The sequence below is a fragment of the Puntigrus tetrazona genome, chromosome 16 (genome assembly GCF_018831695.1).
Source record: "Puntigrus tetrazona isolate hp1 chromosome 16, ASM1883169v1, whole genome shotgun sequence".
Taxonomy (NCBI): Eukaryota; Metazoa; Chordata; class Actinopteri; order Cypriniformes; family Cyprinidae; genus Puntigrus; species Puntigrus tetrazona.
The window spans coordinates 18,282,319-18,295,933 of NC_056714.1; the positions used below are offsets into that span (position 1 = coordinate 18,282,319).

The window sequence follows — 13,615 nt, forward strand, 5'->3', positions numbered from 1 at the left end:
ACTTCTTTCTAATTTTACCTCCGATAACCGGTCAGATTTTTTTTAAGAATATGAACGTGTCAATCTATAGTCTTAACTTGTGCAACGGCCCGACTATCGGCTAGCAGTTGTCGGTCTGATATAAAGTCGGAGGGTCCTAACAACTTTTTGTGCCCCAGACTAAACCCGCTGCGCCGCTCTCCTCTCTCTCTCTCTCTCTCTCTCTCTCTGTCTCTCTATCCGCGGGGCCACTGGCACAGCTGGCATCATTACGCACCCATCTGATACCATCTGCACAAAAACCAGACACGTTAAGAGAAGAATACCAGCTCCTTACCTCTGCAAAGTGGAATGAGGAAATGGCACTGCGAGTCCGCGGAGAGTAGAAGCCTGAGCCGCGCTGGCTGGCGATCCGGCGGAGATGACCTGGATTTCACCGCCAGACTCGACGGCGTAAAAATAATCAGGCGCACAGCAGCGAGCGAAGCCAGCGGCAGCGAGACTCGCTCACTGATGGAGGACAGACGGACGAACGGCTTTTAAAATAAAAGCCTCGACGCAAGCGCGCCACACGAGCCTTCAAAATAAGAGTTTTGGTTATTAGAAAGAAAGAAAGAAAGAAAGAAAGAAAGAAAGAAAGAAAGAAAGAAAGAAAAAAATATTCTCTGGTGCGTTGCTCAGTTTCTACATTTAAACGTGAGTTTTATGACTAATTTTAGATTGTCAGCTTTTTTTGGAAATTAACTTTTTTTTACTGTACTGTAAAAAAAAAAAATCTTATGTTCATCTTAAAAGTTAAACGTAATTATTTTCAATCATTTGCTTATTTTGTTTTATACGTCTGATTGTTTTTAGTCGATCTCTCTTCTAGAAGCTTGTAGTGACGTTCACAGGGACATATAGTGCATTCATATACCGCCCCCTACTGGAATTTATTGGAATTCATTCAGAAAATTCATGACTATTGTATTTTGAAAACGGTGTCTATTTTTTTTAAAAGATACAAACGGAAAAACTACCAAGCTTTTTATTATAAATGGTTAATGATACTTTTTTTTTTTTTTATAACTGATTAAACGACATTCTGGCATTAGTGCTGGAGCTGTAGTAATTATCAACATTTTTAACATAGCTCTATTTGTGTTATAGTTTCAGTTTAGTGATTTTATTATTAAACAGTAAACTTTCTGAGTCAACGTTTCTCATTTTTTTTATATTCCTGTAGGTTAGTTGAATACGTCTTTATTATAATATTTTTAAATGATGATATCACCATTCAGTCCTCATCTGTAATTGGTCAGTTTCTCCCAGCAGAGCAGAAACACCTAACAGGGCATTGAATTCAGTTATTCAGAAAATATGTCTGGAAATAAAACATGTGGCACCACTACATCACTACACTGATTAAAAATTCCCTCCTGGCTAAGATAGCTGCGCACACAAAGCAAGAAACTGGTTTGTACCAGTTTTGTCAGGAATGAGTGAATACTAGTCTTAGACTAAATGTGGTACACTGAACAAATCTTTTCCTGTGGAACGCATAGTGAGATTTTTGTAAATATGTTTTTAAAATGCTTATATGCATGATGAGAGGATTGATTTCCCAAAATCTATGCCGAAATGCCCTGCAGGTGATCTGCATAACAAACACTATCTTATATTTCTATTCCTCTTTATTACACTTTGGATTCAAAAATTATAATGTAGTTATATCTATCTATCTATCTATCTATCTATCTATCTATCTATCTATATACATATATAAAATGTTTTGTGTTTGAGGAAAAAATAAATATGAAATAAATATAAACATTCTTTTCCTGATTTACAGAAGTCACCCATGTCATTCATTGTAACCATTTTTTCAGGTATATTTACAAAATAAATCACATTCTGGCATACTAAAAGATTCATTTTTACATTTTAAAACTTACCACTGACCTAATATGATTTTTACAACTTTAAAACACAACAAAATGTAAATGCGCCCTTTTTCTTCATACATTTATAATGTGTACAAGTCAGAATAAGCTTGTTGTTTGAAGGGGTACATACATGGGGTGTTATGACAATGTAACATTATTATAACCAAATTTCAACATTTTATTTTCAAAAAACTTATCTGAAACCTTAAAAGTAGACACTTTACTTAATGTGCTTTCTATGGAAATAAAATCAATTTTTGTACATTTCTTTGGATGCGGACAATAGTGAAATTGTGTCCCTGTTTTTTTTTTTTTAGAGGTGATGACATATTCCCTATCAAAATCTAGTGTGTAATAAATATATACTGTATGTGTGTGTGTGTGTGTGTGTATATATATATATATGTGTGTGTGTGTGTGTGTGAGTGAGTGTGATATATATATATATATATATATATATATATATATATATATATATATATATATATATATATATATATATATATATAGGAGCCAGCGACAGACACAGTGGCGTATATATATATTACACACACACACACATAAAATGAGACTCTATTAGTATTAGTGTACAAGTCTGTGCTGGTGTGTTTTTCCAGAGTCTCCGTCGTTTCTTGTGTCATCATGTCCTCTAGCAGGGGCTAATAATTATCAGCCTGGCCTGGTCAAAGTAAAGAGATTATTATTATTCATAAGGAAAGTGCAAAAGATTGGTTTATATATGTATACTGTATATATATATATATATATATATATATATATATATATATATATATATATATATATATAAACTAATCTTTTGCACATTCCTATGAATAACAATAATCTCTTTACTTTTTCTTTTCAATCCAGAAAACATGAAGACTCCAACACTATTTTTTAATTCAGTCATAGCTTTATTTTACCTCTAGGTGGCACAAGGCCCAAATATACAACGCCATCCCTCTCAGTCCTAGGGAGAAGCGTGGGAGTCCGCAAAGCAAACCCAGATTTTCCGAATCCAGTCTCAACTCAAGTTCTACTGTGCAAAAGTGTCTCAACTTCTATGATTCTAGAGCCAGAACCCGAGCGGGATCTAGATTTGTGTGGTCTGGCTGTGGAGCTCGGGCTCGTCAACGAAACACAGACATACTAGATACAGTGTAAAAGTATCTCTTTTCCTCCAGAGACGTTTAAAGCTCATAGCAGAGGTCAGAATCGCGCTCTCAGCGTCTGGTCATAGGCTCACTATGAGATCCAGTCGTGACGAATCCGGTCCGGCTCATCATGTTAAATAAATCCAGAGCCCTCTTCACGGCGCCCCGCGGTCGGCCGTGCTGCTTAAACGTGAGGGTCGGTGAGTAGTGAAGGGCCCACGAGACTCCGTTAGTGTACAAGTCTGTGCTGGTGTGTTTTTCCAGGGCGTCACGTGCGTCGTCATGTCCTCTAGCAGGGGCTAATGCGGTCGTGCCTGGCCCAACATCTTCAGCCTGGCCTGGTCAATCACGTCCAGCAGGTTCTTGGCATCTACGGCGAGTGCGTGTGCAGCTGTCAGCATCTGTTTCTTGTAGTCCTGCTGCAGGCTGGTCATGACGTACTGCTGGGCCAACTTCATCTTATTGATCAGCTCAGCAAGGTCTGAATTTAGAAGCTTCTGAGCCATTTCGATCTGAAGAGGAAGAACACGAGTAACGGTTAGCCGAGCTGGCAAAAAGGATTTTGGAAATGAGAGCGTTTAGTGTAGTGAATGTGTTTACCTCTCTGTGTGTGTGAGCCGGTAGTAAAGGTATCGTCTCATCCACAGTGGCCAGCAATGTTCTCAATGCTAATCCCACTTCCTGAAATACACATTTTCACGATGAGAATGTTGAAATTGCAACGATATAATGAAAAGCAAGCTTATAGTAGTTTATTATGCTTAATGCAATAACAGTTTATGGTGAACTCAGTATATTGAGCTCCTAAAAGGACAAAAACACCCCATAAGTGGTATATGTGAAGTCTTTTGAAGTCATTTGACAGTTATTATTAACTTATAATCTTAACCTCCACTGGGACTCTTAAATTAAAAGATGTTTATCTGTAAGTGGTGTACAATATTTATATAATATTATAGCATTTATAAATATTTTGAACTTTTTGAACTTTTAGGGTTTTTTTTGTTTTTTTAGATTTTTATGTTTTAGTCATTTTGCTATGCGTTTAATTATTAGTATTTATTTTTAATAGTTAATCTATTAATATACATGCGCGCATATTTATCTTTTCCCCTTTTTTTTAAAAGGACGTCTGCTCCGGTCCGTCACGGTACTTTCCTGAACACATGGCGAAGACCGTCACAAAGGACAATAAAATGCACTCTCACAGCTTTATTAAAACCACTCACGTCACATGACCATTTTAAATGATGCCCTTGCTACTTTTCTAGGCCTTCAAAGTGTCAAGATGTGTTGCATCTATGCAGGGTCAGAAAGCTAAAAATATAAAAAGTAAGCTATTTTATGTATAGAGGTACGAAGTCTAAATCAAGTTACGAATACTTAACGATATATTTATTACAAACGTAAAGCTTTTTGTCGTGTGAATTACTTTTGGATTACTGTGGTGTATTTATCGGCTTTTTGGACACTTATTCCGATGGCACCCATTCACTACAGAGGATCTATTGCTAAATTTCTCCAAATATGTTCAGATGAAAAAACAAAGCCATTTACATCTTGGCATTTTCAGCAAATTTTCAAAAATTTCATGTTACGAAACACAGTGACTCTTGTTTTTGTGGGAGTTCTGGGAAATAGCAACAGTACGTAGGTTTTAAAAAAATTCACCCCAACATGAACAAAGTTATCTCTCTAAGATCATCTCTCTAGACAACAAAAGGCATGCTCAGCGATATATATTTCCCAGTTTGTGTCATACCTTTACCATGGGCACGTATTCTTCAGGAGGAGCTGGCTGGATTTTACTGGACATCTCAATCACAGCCTTCACCAGCCCAGTCACATTTTCATAGACCTTGTCGTTGGAGCGGTCCAAGTTAGCTGTTGGGGGCGGGTTGATCTCCTGAGGCTGAATCTGAAGACAAATACAGAGTAACAAACTTTAAAATACTGCATTACAGAAGATGACTCAATTCCAAGCATATGTATATAAACAAGGGCTACAGGATGAAGGATGATGTTACTGAATCAGTGTTACATGAAATGAAGGGGTTTGTGTTATGGTACACATGTTTGACACTAGATGGCAGCACAAGCAACTACTAGAGACACCTAACTGATTAGAAATCCATCTGTGCAACTTTGATTTTAATATAAAACATGATATGGCAAAAATACATAGTTCACGAAATTACATATAAAAAGAGATCAACTAAATGTTTCAGATTTTAAACACATACTTTATCCGTCCAACCGACCAAAAATATCCAAAGCTTCCACTAGTTTGCGCTAGAAGCACATTAGCTAAAATCACAGCTGATTTAAAAAGCATAAGACACGGAGCTCATGTAATTCATGATTCTAAATGATATGGTTGAGTAATGACTTGGCAGCTGGTTAAGAAGGGGCACAGACAACAGAAACATAACACTGAGTCTACAGGTGGTCTTACCCTCCAGGGCTACCAGTGCAAAAACAGTGCAACAGAGGAAGGGCAGAGGCACAGAGCAAGAGAACAGTGTGCAGAGAGGAAACAAAAGAAAAGAAAGAGATTAATAAATATAACTTTACATATACATGCTGCAAAGAAAGAAAGAGAAAACAGCTTGGAGTTATGTCTTCATTCTTTGTGCAAGTTAATATATTTTTAATCTAACCCTATTAAAATGTCACCAGAGTTCAGTTATATGAAATTACATAAAGATACACGTAAAGACCTGTTTAAATCAGAATTATAGTTTTGCACTTGTACTAAATGTTGTCTGAAGCAACTTGAGTACATAAACTTCTTTCTCTTTGGTGAACATACTGAAAATCATCTTCTACTACAAATGTTCATCCAATCAAATGGTCTCCACAACGGCTTCAGACGAGCAATAGCAAGTCATCGAGACTGTGACACAGTTTATTTTTATTTTTTTAAATTCCCCGACCAAACTTGTTCCTTAAACAGAAAACGCAACCCAAAATCAGCACCAGAAAGAAAAACCACACTCGTCGAGTGTTATTATGAGACCTTGAATGTTTTCTACTGACCAAACACGCCTACAGGTAAAACTCCTAAGCAGACCGCAATTACATGTGCATTGTTCCTAATTATATTTTCCATTCTGCACTGCATTCTGCTGTTGCTCGCACGAATGCAGTGCAGACCCCCTGAACGCTGACCCTCAGCATCAGGGAAACGCGCTGGAATGAAAACTGCCGGGTTCTTGGGTGTGCGGGGATCTTTTTATGAGAGACCCTGCAGAGCAATTGTGTGCTTGTGTGTGAAAGGAGTTTCAGGAATGAGGATGATTTTAATGAGGCTTGGCAAACAGCATCTGTTGGCATGTTAGCTGCTCCTGAAGGCGACCCCTAAGTACAGATGCTAATCTTACCAGCCTTACTATGTGTGTGTGTGTGTGTGTGTGTGTGTGTGTGTGTGTGTTTAGCACCATTTCAAACTTTATGTAGTTTAAAAGCAGCAGCAGAGATTACTGTAAAGTCACACATGCACATGACGTTGTAATAGAGTTAGTCTGCCGTGCCGGTAGTTCTGGTACCTTCACGCCTTCATTGTAGCTGTCTGTAGGATTGAGGCCAGAGACTGCTGCTGGGTGGCTGGGAGCTCCGGGTCGAGGGGGCCTTTTAGGAGGAGCTACGTGTTCTGAGGATGACAAGAACAAGTAAGTTTGTGATTTAATATGCACTTTTATGTACGTGCTGTCAAATGATATATACACACACACACACGCAGAATATATTTGGAAAATATTTATATACATTTTTAAATATATACATGCACGTTAATGAATATATAATGGTCTTAATAAAATATTAAGCAGCTATTGCACAGTTTTCAACAGTGATATAGAACAAAAATGCCTGGTCACCAAATTATCAGATTACACTGATAGCAGATTACTGAAAATTCAGCTCTCCCATAACAAGAATAAATTACATTTTACAATATATTAAAACAGGAAACGGTCATTTTAATTTCTTTTTACTGTACTCTTGATCAAATAAATGCAGCCATGGTAAGCATCGAAGACATGACTTAAAAATGACATATTACGTTAAGCAGACCTGGCAGAACTCACCTGCTTTCCCTATAGGCTGGTAGATGTGCTGATTTCCAGTCTGCAAACAAACAAACACAGTTAAACAGTTACAAAAATGCAGGAGACAAGGCAGACTGTGCCATGTGTGTTGTGATCTGGGTGGGGAGCAGCCTGGATGCCTGGCATGCACACACACACACACACACACACACACACACACACACACACACACACACACACAGATACATCTGCCAAGACCACAGTGAATCAAAGAGGACAGCCCAATACATTCAAAACCACTGCAGCAGACAAACAAGCTCTACAGAGCAGCTGTGAAGTTCCAGATTATGACAAGCATGAAATGCATTCAAAAACTAGTAAACATCTGTAGTGCTTCTATGTTAACATTAGAAGTGGAAAGGCAGAGCAGATTGGGTTTCTTGAGTGTCCAATGCTACTTCTTTCCTAACAAAAGGGCCCTTGTCCCTGGTTTCCCATTTACCCTGCTGATTTTGGAAAGATATCCAGCTATTATAGACATTTAGTACCTTAAAGAGTATTAAAACACACTACAGCAAACTAAATGCATGTGAACTTAGCTCACTAAAGAGATCACATGCTGAGATCTATCGGCGGAGTCTAAAAATCACTAGATCACTGAACAAAATGGTTCGTTTTGCATTTCAAATGATCATATTATCAGTTTAAAACTTTCAAAATGTCTTAGTATTTGGTTTTTCGCTTTAATGACAGCAATCCTTGAGCTCAATCCTTGAACTCCGCAGGTTCGTGTCAAACATGACGATCATGCTTTGAGAATGAGCCAAAGTTAGAATGACTATGATTATTTACACCATCGTAAAAAAAGAAAAATGAGATTTTCCAATTTCAGTGTGCTCTGATTTTTAGAGCTCAATTGTAACTGTGCAAGAGCACACACACATCTCAGTTGTACAACATAGTTATATAATCTTTTAGTCTTTCACCAAAAACAATTTAAGTAAAATTCCTGTGCATGTACAGAATTCCCCCACAGCGAGTGTGAGGTGACGCCCATACACAATATAATTTACTGCAGATGTCCATGAGCGGGGAACACCACTATATTTAACATGACCTGATCAGATGATGAACTCTCACACACACACTTCTTGAGAGACAGTCACTATGAATAGTTGTAAAGAAAGTAAATCATTCCCTTTCTCTCTCTTTTTTTAATTCAGACATGAAAAAAATCTAACAAGTCTGGACCAAAAATCAGGATGAGTAAATCATTTTAGAATTTTCATTTTTGGGTGAATTATTCCTTTTTTTCTCTCAAGACACTTTATTAAAATGTACACTATTATTCAAAAGTGCAAGCCAGATTTTTTAAAATTAAGTCTTTAATTGCCATCAAAGCTATTTTTAGTTTGACCAAAAACACAGTAAACAGTAATATTGTGAAATATTAGTAAGGCTGAAAATTTGTTTTATATAAATTGAAATATATTTCAATATAAAACAAATTGTATTAATTTGTTTTATGGCAAATATATTTTAGAACCCAATTTATTCATGTAATGGCAAAGCTTAATTTTCAGCAGCCTTTACCCCAGTCTTCAGTGTCACATGATCCTTCAAAAATCATTTTAATATGTTTGTTTGGTGCTTAAGAAATATTTATTATTTTTAAATTGGTTGCAAATGGTTAATATTGTTGTGTAAATGGTTCTAAATTTCAGGATTCCATAATAAAGAGTAAGTACTAATACAACAGCTTTTATTTTGTAAAAAATGGAATTGTTTACTGTAACTTTTGATCAACTTACTACTTCACTGCTAAATGATCTTTCCTGCCCTGCACCTTATCAGACACACTCGATTTAGTCCTTGCAGTCTCTACCTACGAGCTGACGAATCATCAGGTGTGTTAGATGAGGGAGACATACAAAATGTGAAAAGGTTTGAAAAGCACTAAAATCATTTCTTCAAAAAAATTCTTATTCACCCGAAACTTTCAAACGGCAGTGTATTTAAAAAAAAAAAAAAAAAAAGAAACTCACTGGTCCCTGAAGGCTTCCATCATCACGATCAATGCTGCCTCTGGAACTTCTCCCATCAGGCTTCTGACAAACACAAACACACACACACACGCACACACAAAGAAGAAGATAGAAGGTCAAATTTGACAAAGTGACTGTCGAAACTATTGTTAATTCACTCCCAGTCCTGACCTGGAGCAAGATTCCAGCTAAAAGCAATTTGCATTTCCACAATGAAAATGCCAATCCTGCTTGGCACAATAGCAGTCAATCAGAACACATCTTTCTGTCACATCTCCATGTTTAAATGCCACAAAAAGTAGGAAAACTGATCATCGCTTTCTCACATGGTCAATCATTTCATTCTCACGGTCAGGCATATTTACTCCTCACAAAACTTTACACTTACTAACGTCTGCTCCTTCTCTTTTACACGACGACCATAAACCGGACAAACTTAACTGAATATAAACCCTGAAATTTTAATCCATGACAGTTAAGGATGCCACACAAAAAAAGAACTAACACAACGCATTAAAATGGCACCCTTCCCTTCCCATTGTTTCCCAGAGTTTACTCTACCAGTTTTCCGAAGCAGGATTTGAAGACCTGCATCTTCCCGTCTCTTCCTGTGAGCGTTTCTCTCTGGCGTTTCCTCAGCATTGAGCAGAGCACGGAGTGGATCTCCATTAAGCAAGCGTGTGTGTGTGTGGGATAAGTAAGAGTGTGTGTGTGGAGTGACTCGTCTCCTGAATGTGAGACATATTAAACACACACACTGACTCACACACAGCCGACGAGCCTCAACTCAGCGAAGCCAAGCCCTGTTCTGCTCTCCTCCTCCTCCTCCTCCTCTCTTTCATTCCCTAGCTCGGTGTTTTCTCTCTCCCCCCTCCCGTTATCCCTCATGCACATTTTCGTATAACATCTGCGAAGAGATGAAAACTTCCTCTGATCAGCAATTTAACTTTCAGCAGATACAGGTCAGGTTGAGTTTATCCGTCTCACGCCTCGGTGCCAACAAAACCCTTCATTACTGAGGAATTCCTGAAAACTGCACCTGTATCAAACGGCCGGGATCAAAAACCTCCTTCATCCACTCACAGGATCAAAAAATACTTTAATGGGCATGCAAACACTTTTAATCCACACTGAACTTCCACACGGAAAGGTCACACCTTGGCTGCTCGAGGTCAATTTCGAATGAAAAAGTTTTTACTGAAATGTTTCACCACCAACTTCACGAAAATAGTAAGAATAAACTATCCTTTTTTTAAGGATTTTATATTTTATTTCAGATGTGGATCTAATTTATGTGTAAAAATTTGTCTGAAAATGACAGAAAACCTTATAAATTATTAGATTACAAATTAAATTTAAATTCTTAATCGAATGAAAGGATTTGCTAAAATTGGAAACCAAAAGGTGAATTTTTGAAGAATTTTTAGATTCCAGTCCTAACAACTACTGTCAAAAAAAAATATTCTTTAAAGATGTCTATACATATCATACACTGTAACTCAATATTCACTGAGATATGTATAAGTCACATTTATGAACAAATCATTATTTTTAGATAGTTCTTTTCAATAAACTGATTTACTAACTGGACTGGATTTGTTGTGCAGATCAACACAGTTTGGTTCTTAATATACAAATATAATGTCTTTTAATAACAAAATAGTTATTAGAAGAGTTGGAATAAAGTGAAATATGTTGTCATTGTGAACACTCAGCGTATGAAAAAGAGCAGCATGAATACCCTCTTTGTGCTCCACCGACCATAAAAAGTTAAAGAAAAGTTTTACAAAAACATGAGGATGAGCAAATCATTTTTGGATGAACTATTCCTATAAGAGCTGACGTTTCATTTCAACACAAGTTGTTTGTGAGGAAAAGTAATAGTTTAAGCAGAAGAATGAATGTTGTTTGCTGCGGTAGAGCTCTGAATGCCCTTTTTAGTTGGTACAGGAAGCTGTGTGAGTTTTTTCTGCGAGACAGACTGAACATAATGACACAGTGAAGATACAAATGACGGAGACTGTAAGCCAAAGCTTGGCATACCACAGACGCACACAAATATTCTCAGACAAACTTATGTGCATAATAACATTCACATGCACACATATCACTGCAATAATAACACGCTCTCTTCACAGAAGCGCAATGCCTTCTAATTCATATTCTTTCTGCAATTCTTCAACAACGCTAATTTATTTGCAATAAACATCTCGATGCCAAAGCCGATGTTGTGAAATTGTGAGGATCGCTCACAACTGTTTACAACTGGTGGAAACACTTATTCTCAAACAAACATGAAAACGACTGTTTAGAATATCATATTGCAGCTGCAGCTATAAATAAACATAACCGCGGTTCTCCATTAAAATGCTTTTAGGAAGAATTTAGAAACTAACACGGCCATATAATACAGCTAAGCAGGGGAAACAAAGATGCGCAGATGAATGCGAGGAAGAGAAGGTGTATGGGATCATTACCAGTAGTCTCTCCTCCTGCTCCAACCAGCGCTGATCATCCTCCATCTGCTGCTGCTGCAGTAATAACTGCTCCTCCATCAACTGAGACAGACCTCCGCGCACAGCCACGCCATCCTGAAACAATTCATCAACATACTTTACCGCTAATAATCATGATAAAATGATAATACGCTCCAGTCTTGTTACTGTAGCTTGTGTTTAAGAACAATAGATGATTGGTGATGGCTGTTTGTGACTCCTGTGTGAGAAAAACTGGGCAGCTTAATTGCTCAGGACAAACAAGGAACTTGTGAACAGCACATACTTTTTCAGTAATTATAAATATAGGTAAATGGTATCTACTGTGAAATAAAACCAAAAATGATTTTGGAAGCTGTTCCTTTCAGGTTATGCAGATCATGAGAAGTGCATGAAGACTTTTTTTTGTTGTTGCTCATCTAGAGCAAAAATTTAGCAATGTATTTCACTACCTTAGACATTTATAGGAGATATTGAAAGATGTCTGTCAAGTCAGAATAAGCGTGTTGTTTGAATTTTTACATAAATATTGTGTTACGCTCAACGACAATGTAACTTATTTCAACCAAATTTCTACATTTTATTCTCCAAAAACCTTAAATGCAGACACTTGTGAATATTAACAAATGTCAGAGAACCGTGATAATGCAAATGTGATATTTAATTCATAAAATAAGTATTTTAAAACCTCAGGGGTGCTTTAGTTAAATATTTTACTTCAAAGAAGTTCATATGAGCAAAAAGTTTGGGAACACCTGATTTGCAAGTACATAAGAAATAATGTTTTAATGTTGAATGTGTCTAAAGCCTTCCAGTGGCATAGTGATACATGGTTAAATAACCTAGGGAGTGATAATTAGAAAAAAGTGTTTATTAATACTTGATGCAATCTTAAAATGTAATTCAATATAAATAAAAAATTTTTAGAATCTGATTACGTAGATTCCACTTAGGACAAACTTAGTGCAGCGTTAGACTTCGGCCAACATGAGCTACCTTAAAAGGCCTCAAACGTTTGTTATTAATGTTTAAAACAGTCTTCACATTTGGAGCATCTCTGAGATGCTTAAAAATGCTGTTTATGTTGGCAGCTCAGTCACTCTTTAAATGGATCTTAGATTTCGGCGTTCAGAAAACCACCAGATTTCTAACCTCCATGCTTGGATTCCACATGTGATCCTGAGCAGCCCTGCGATGGTTCCAGCTGTCGTGGGGATCAAGTCCAGTCCCTGCGGCCTGGGGAGGGTACATCCCACCTGGCACGGGAAGCAAGCCGTGTGGGCCAGAGTGCCCTGCCATCTACATCAAGCCAAAAACGCAAACAGAAAAAAAAGTGTAATCTTTACAAACGGCCCGCAATTTAACTAGTTGTCTGCTGCATCTTTAGTGAATAAACCAATCTGTATGAGACTAATTCAAGCACTGTACCTGGTAATGATTGTGCTGGCCCATGTGCTGAGGACTAGGGTAGAACCCTTCGCTGGAACGGGGACTTGGATAACCAGGTCGACTGGGCTGTAAATCGAATACACATGACTATGTCAATATACTAGCACATTTTTGACAATTCGGGTTAATGTTAGGAGATGCTGTTAAAAACAGTCCACCAGATGCACACAAAATTCTTGTGCATTTTGTGTGGATGAAGATTTTCAGGCTGTTGAGGGGAAGAAATTAAAACAAATCGAACTAAATGCAAGCAGTTAGTTAATGTTACCACAATGCACATGTTATTTCTGAAATGTTATTATAGTTTTGCAGTGTATGGGCGGGAATTATAGATTAGAGGGAGGGGATTGGAAAATGAATGCTGATTGGCAGGAGGCGGTCTTCATCCGATTGTTTGGGATACTCCGTGCTCAGCTGTGGGCGGCAAAACAGCAGACGGACCGATCTACCTTATAAACACGTTCATAGAGAGAGTCGACTGACCACAGCTCCAGATGAGCACAGAAAGAAACAGAAGGA

At 37.5% G+C, this 13,615-nt stretch overlaps 1 protein-coding gene across 15 annotated transcripts in view; it reads right to left on the minus strand.

Annotated features, from left to right (window-relative positions):
- Positions 1 to 2,669: 2,669 nt before the first annotated feature.
- ptk2ab (protein tyrosine kinase 2ab) overlaps positions 2,670 to 13,615 on the minus strand; it is a 54,623-nt gene continuing 43,677 nt past the window's right edge. For 10 of the 15 annotated variants that reach the window (XM_043260745.1, XM_043260740.1, XM_043260743.1 and 7 more), the window contains 10 exons: positions 13,076 to 13,162; positions 12,800 to 12,946; positions 11,630 to 11,743; positions 9,153 to 9,215; positions 7,147 to 7,186; positions 6,607 to 6,710; positions 5,514 to 5,522; positions 4,821 to 4,976; positions 3,659 to 3,739; positions 2,670 to 3,570 (listed from right to left, as the gene is read on the minus strand). In XM_043260745.1, coding sequence (XP_043116680.1) covers positions 3,358 to 3,570; positions 3,659 to 3,739; positions 4,821 to 4,976; positions 5,514 to 5,522; positions 6,607 to 6,710; positions 7,147 to 7,186; positions 9,153 to 9,215; positions 11,630 to 11,743; positions 12,800 to 12,946; positions 13,076 to 13,162 — 1,014 coding nt within the window. In that variant the 3' untranslated portion in view covers positions 2,670 to 3,357. Of the gene's footprint in view, positions 3,571 to 3,658; positions 3,740 to 4,820; positions 4,977 to 5,513; positions 5,523 to 6,606; positions 6,711 to 7,146; positions 7,187 to 9,152; positions 9,216 to 11,629; positions 11,744 to 12,799; positions 12,947 to 13,075; positions 13,163 to 13,545; positions 13,585 to 13,615 lie in introns of all 15 variants that reach the window. The other 5 variants (XM_043260739.1, XM_043260750.1, XM_043260747.1 and 2 more) reach the window with 2 other exon arrangements.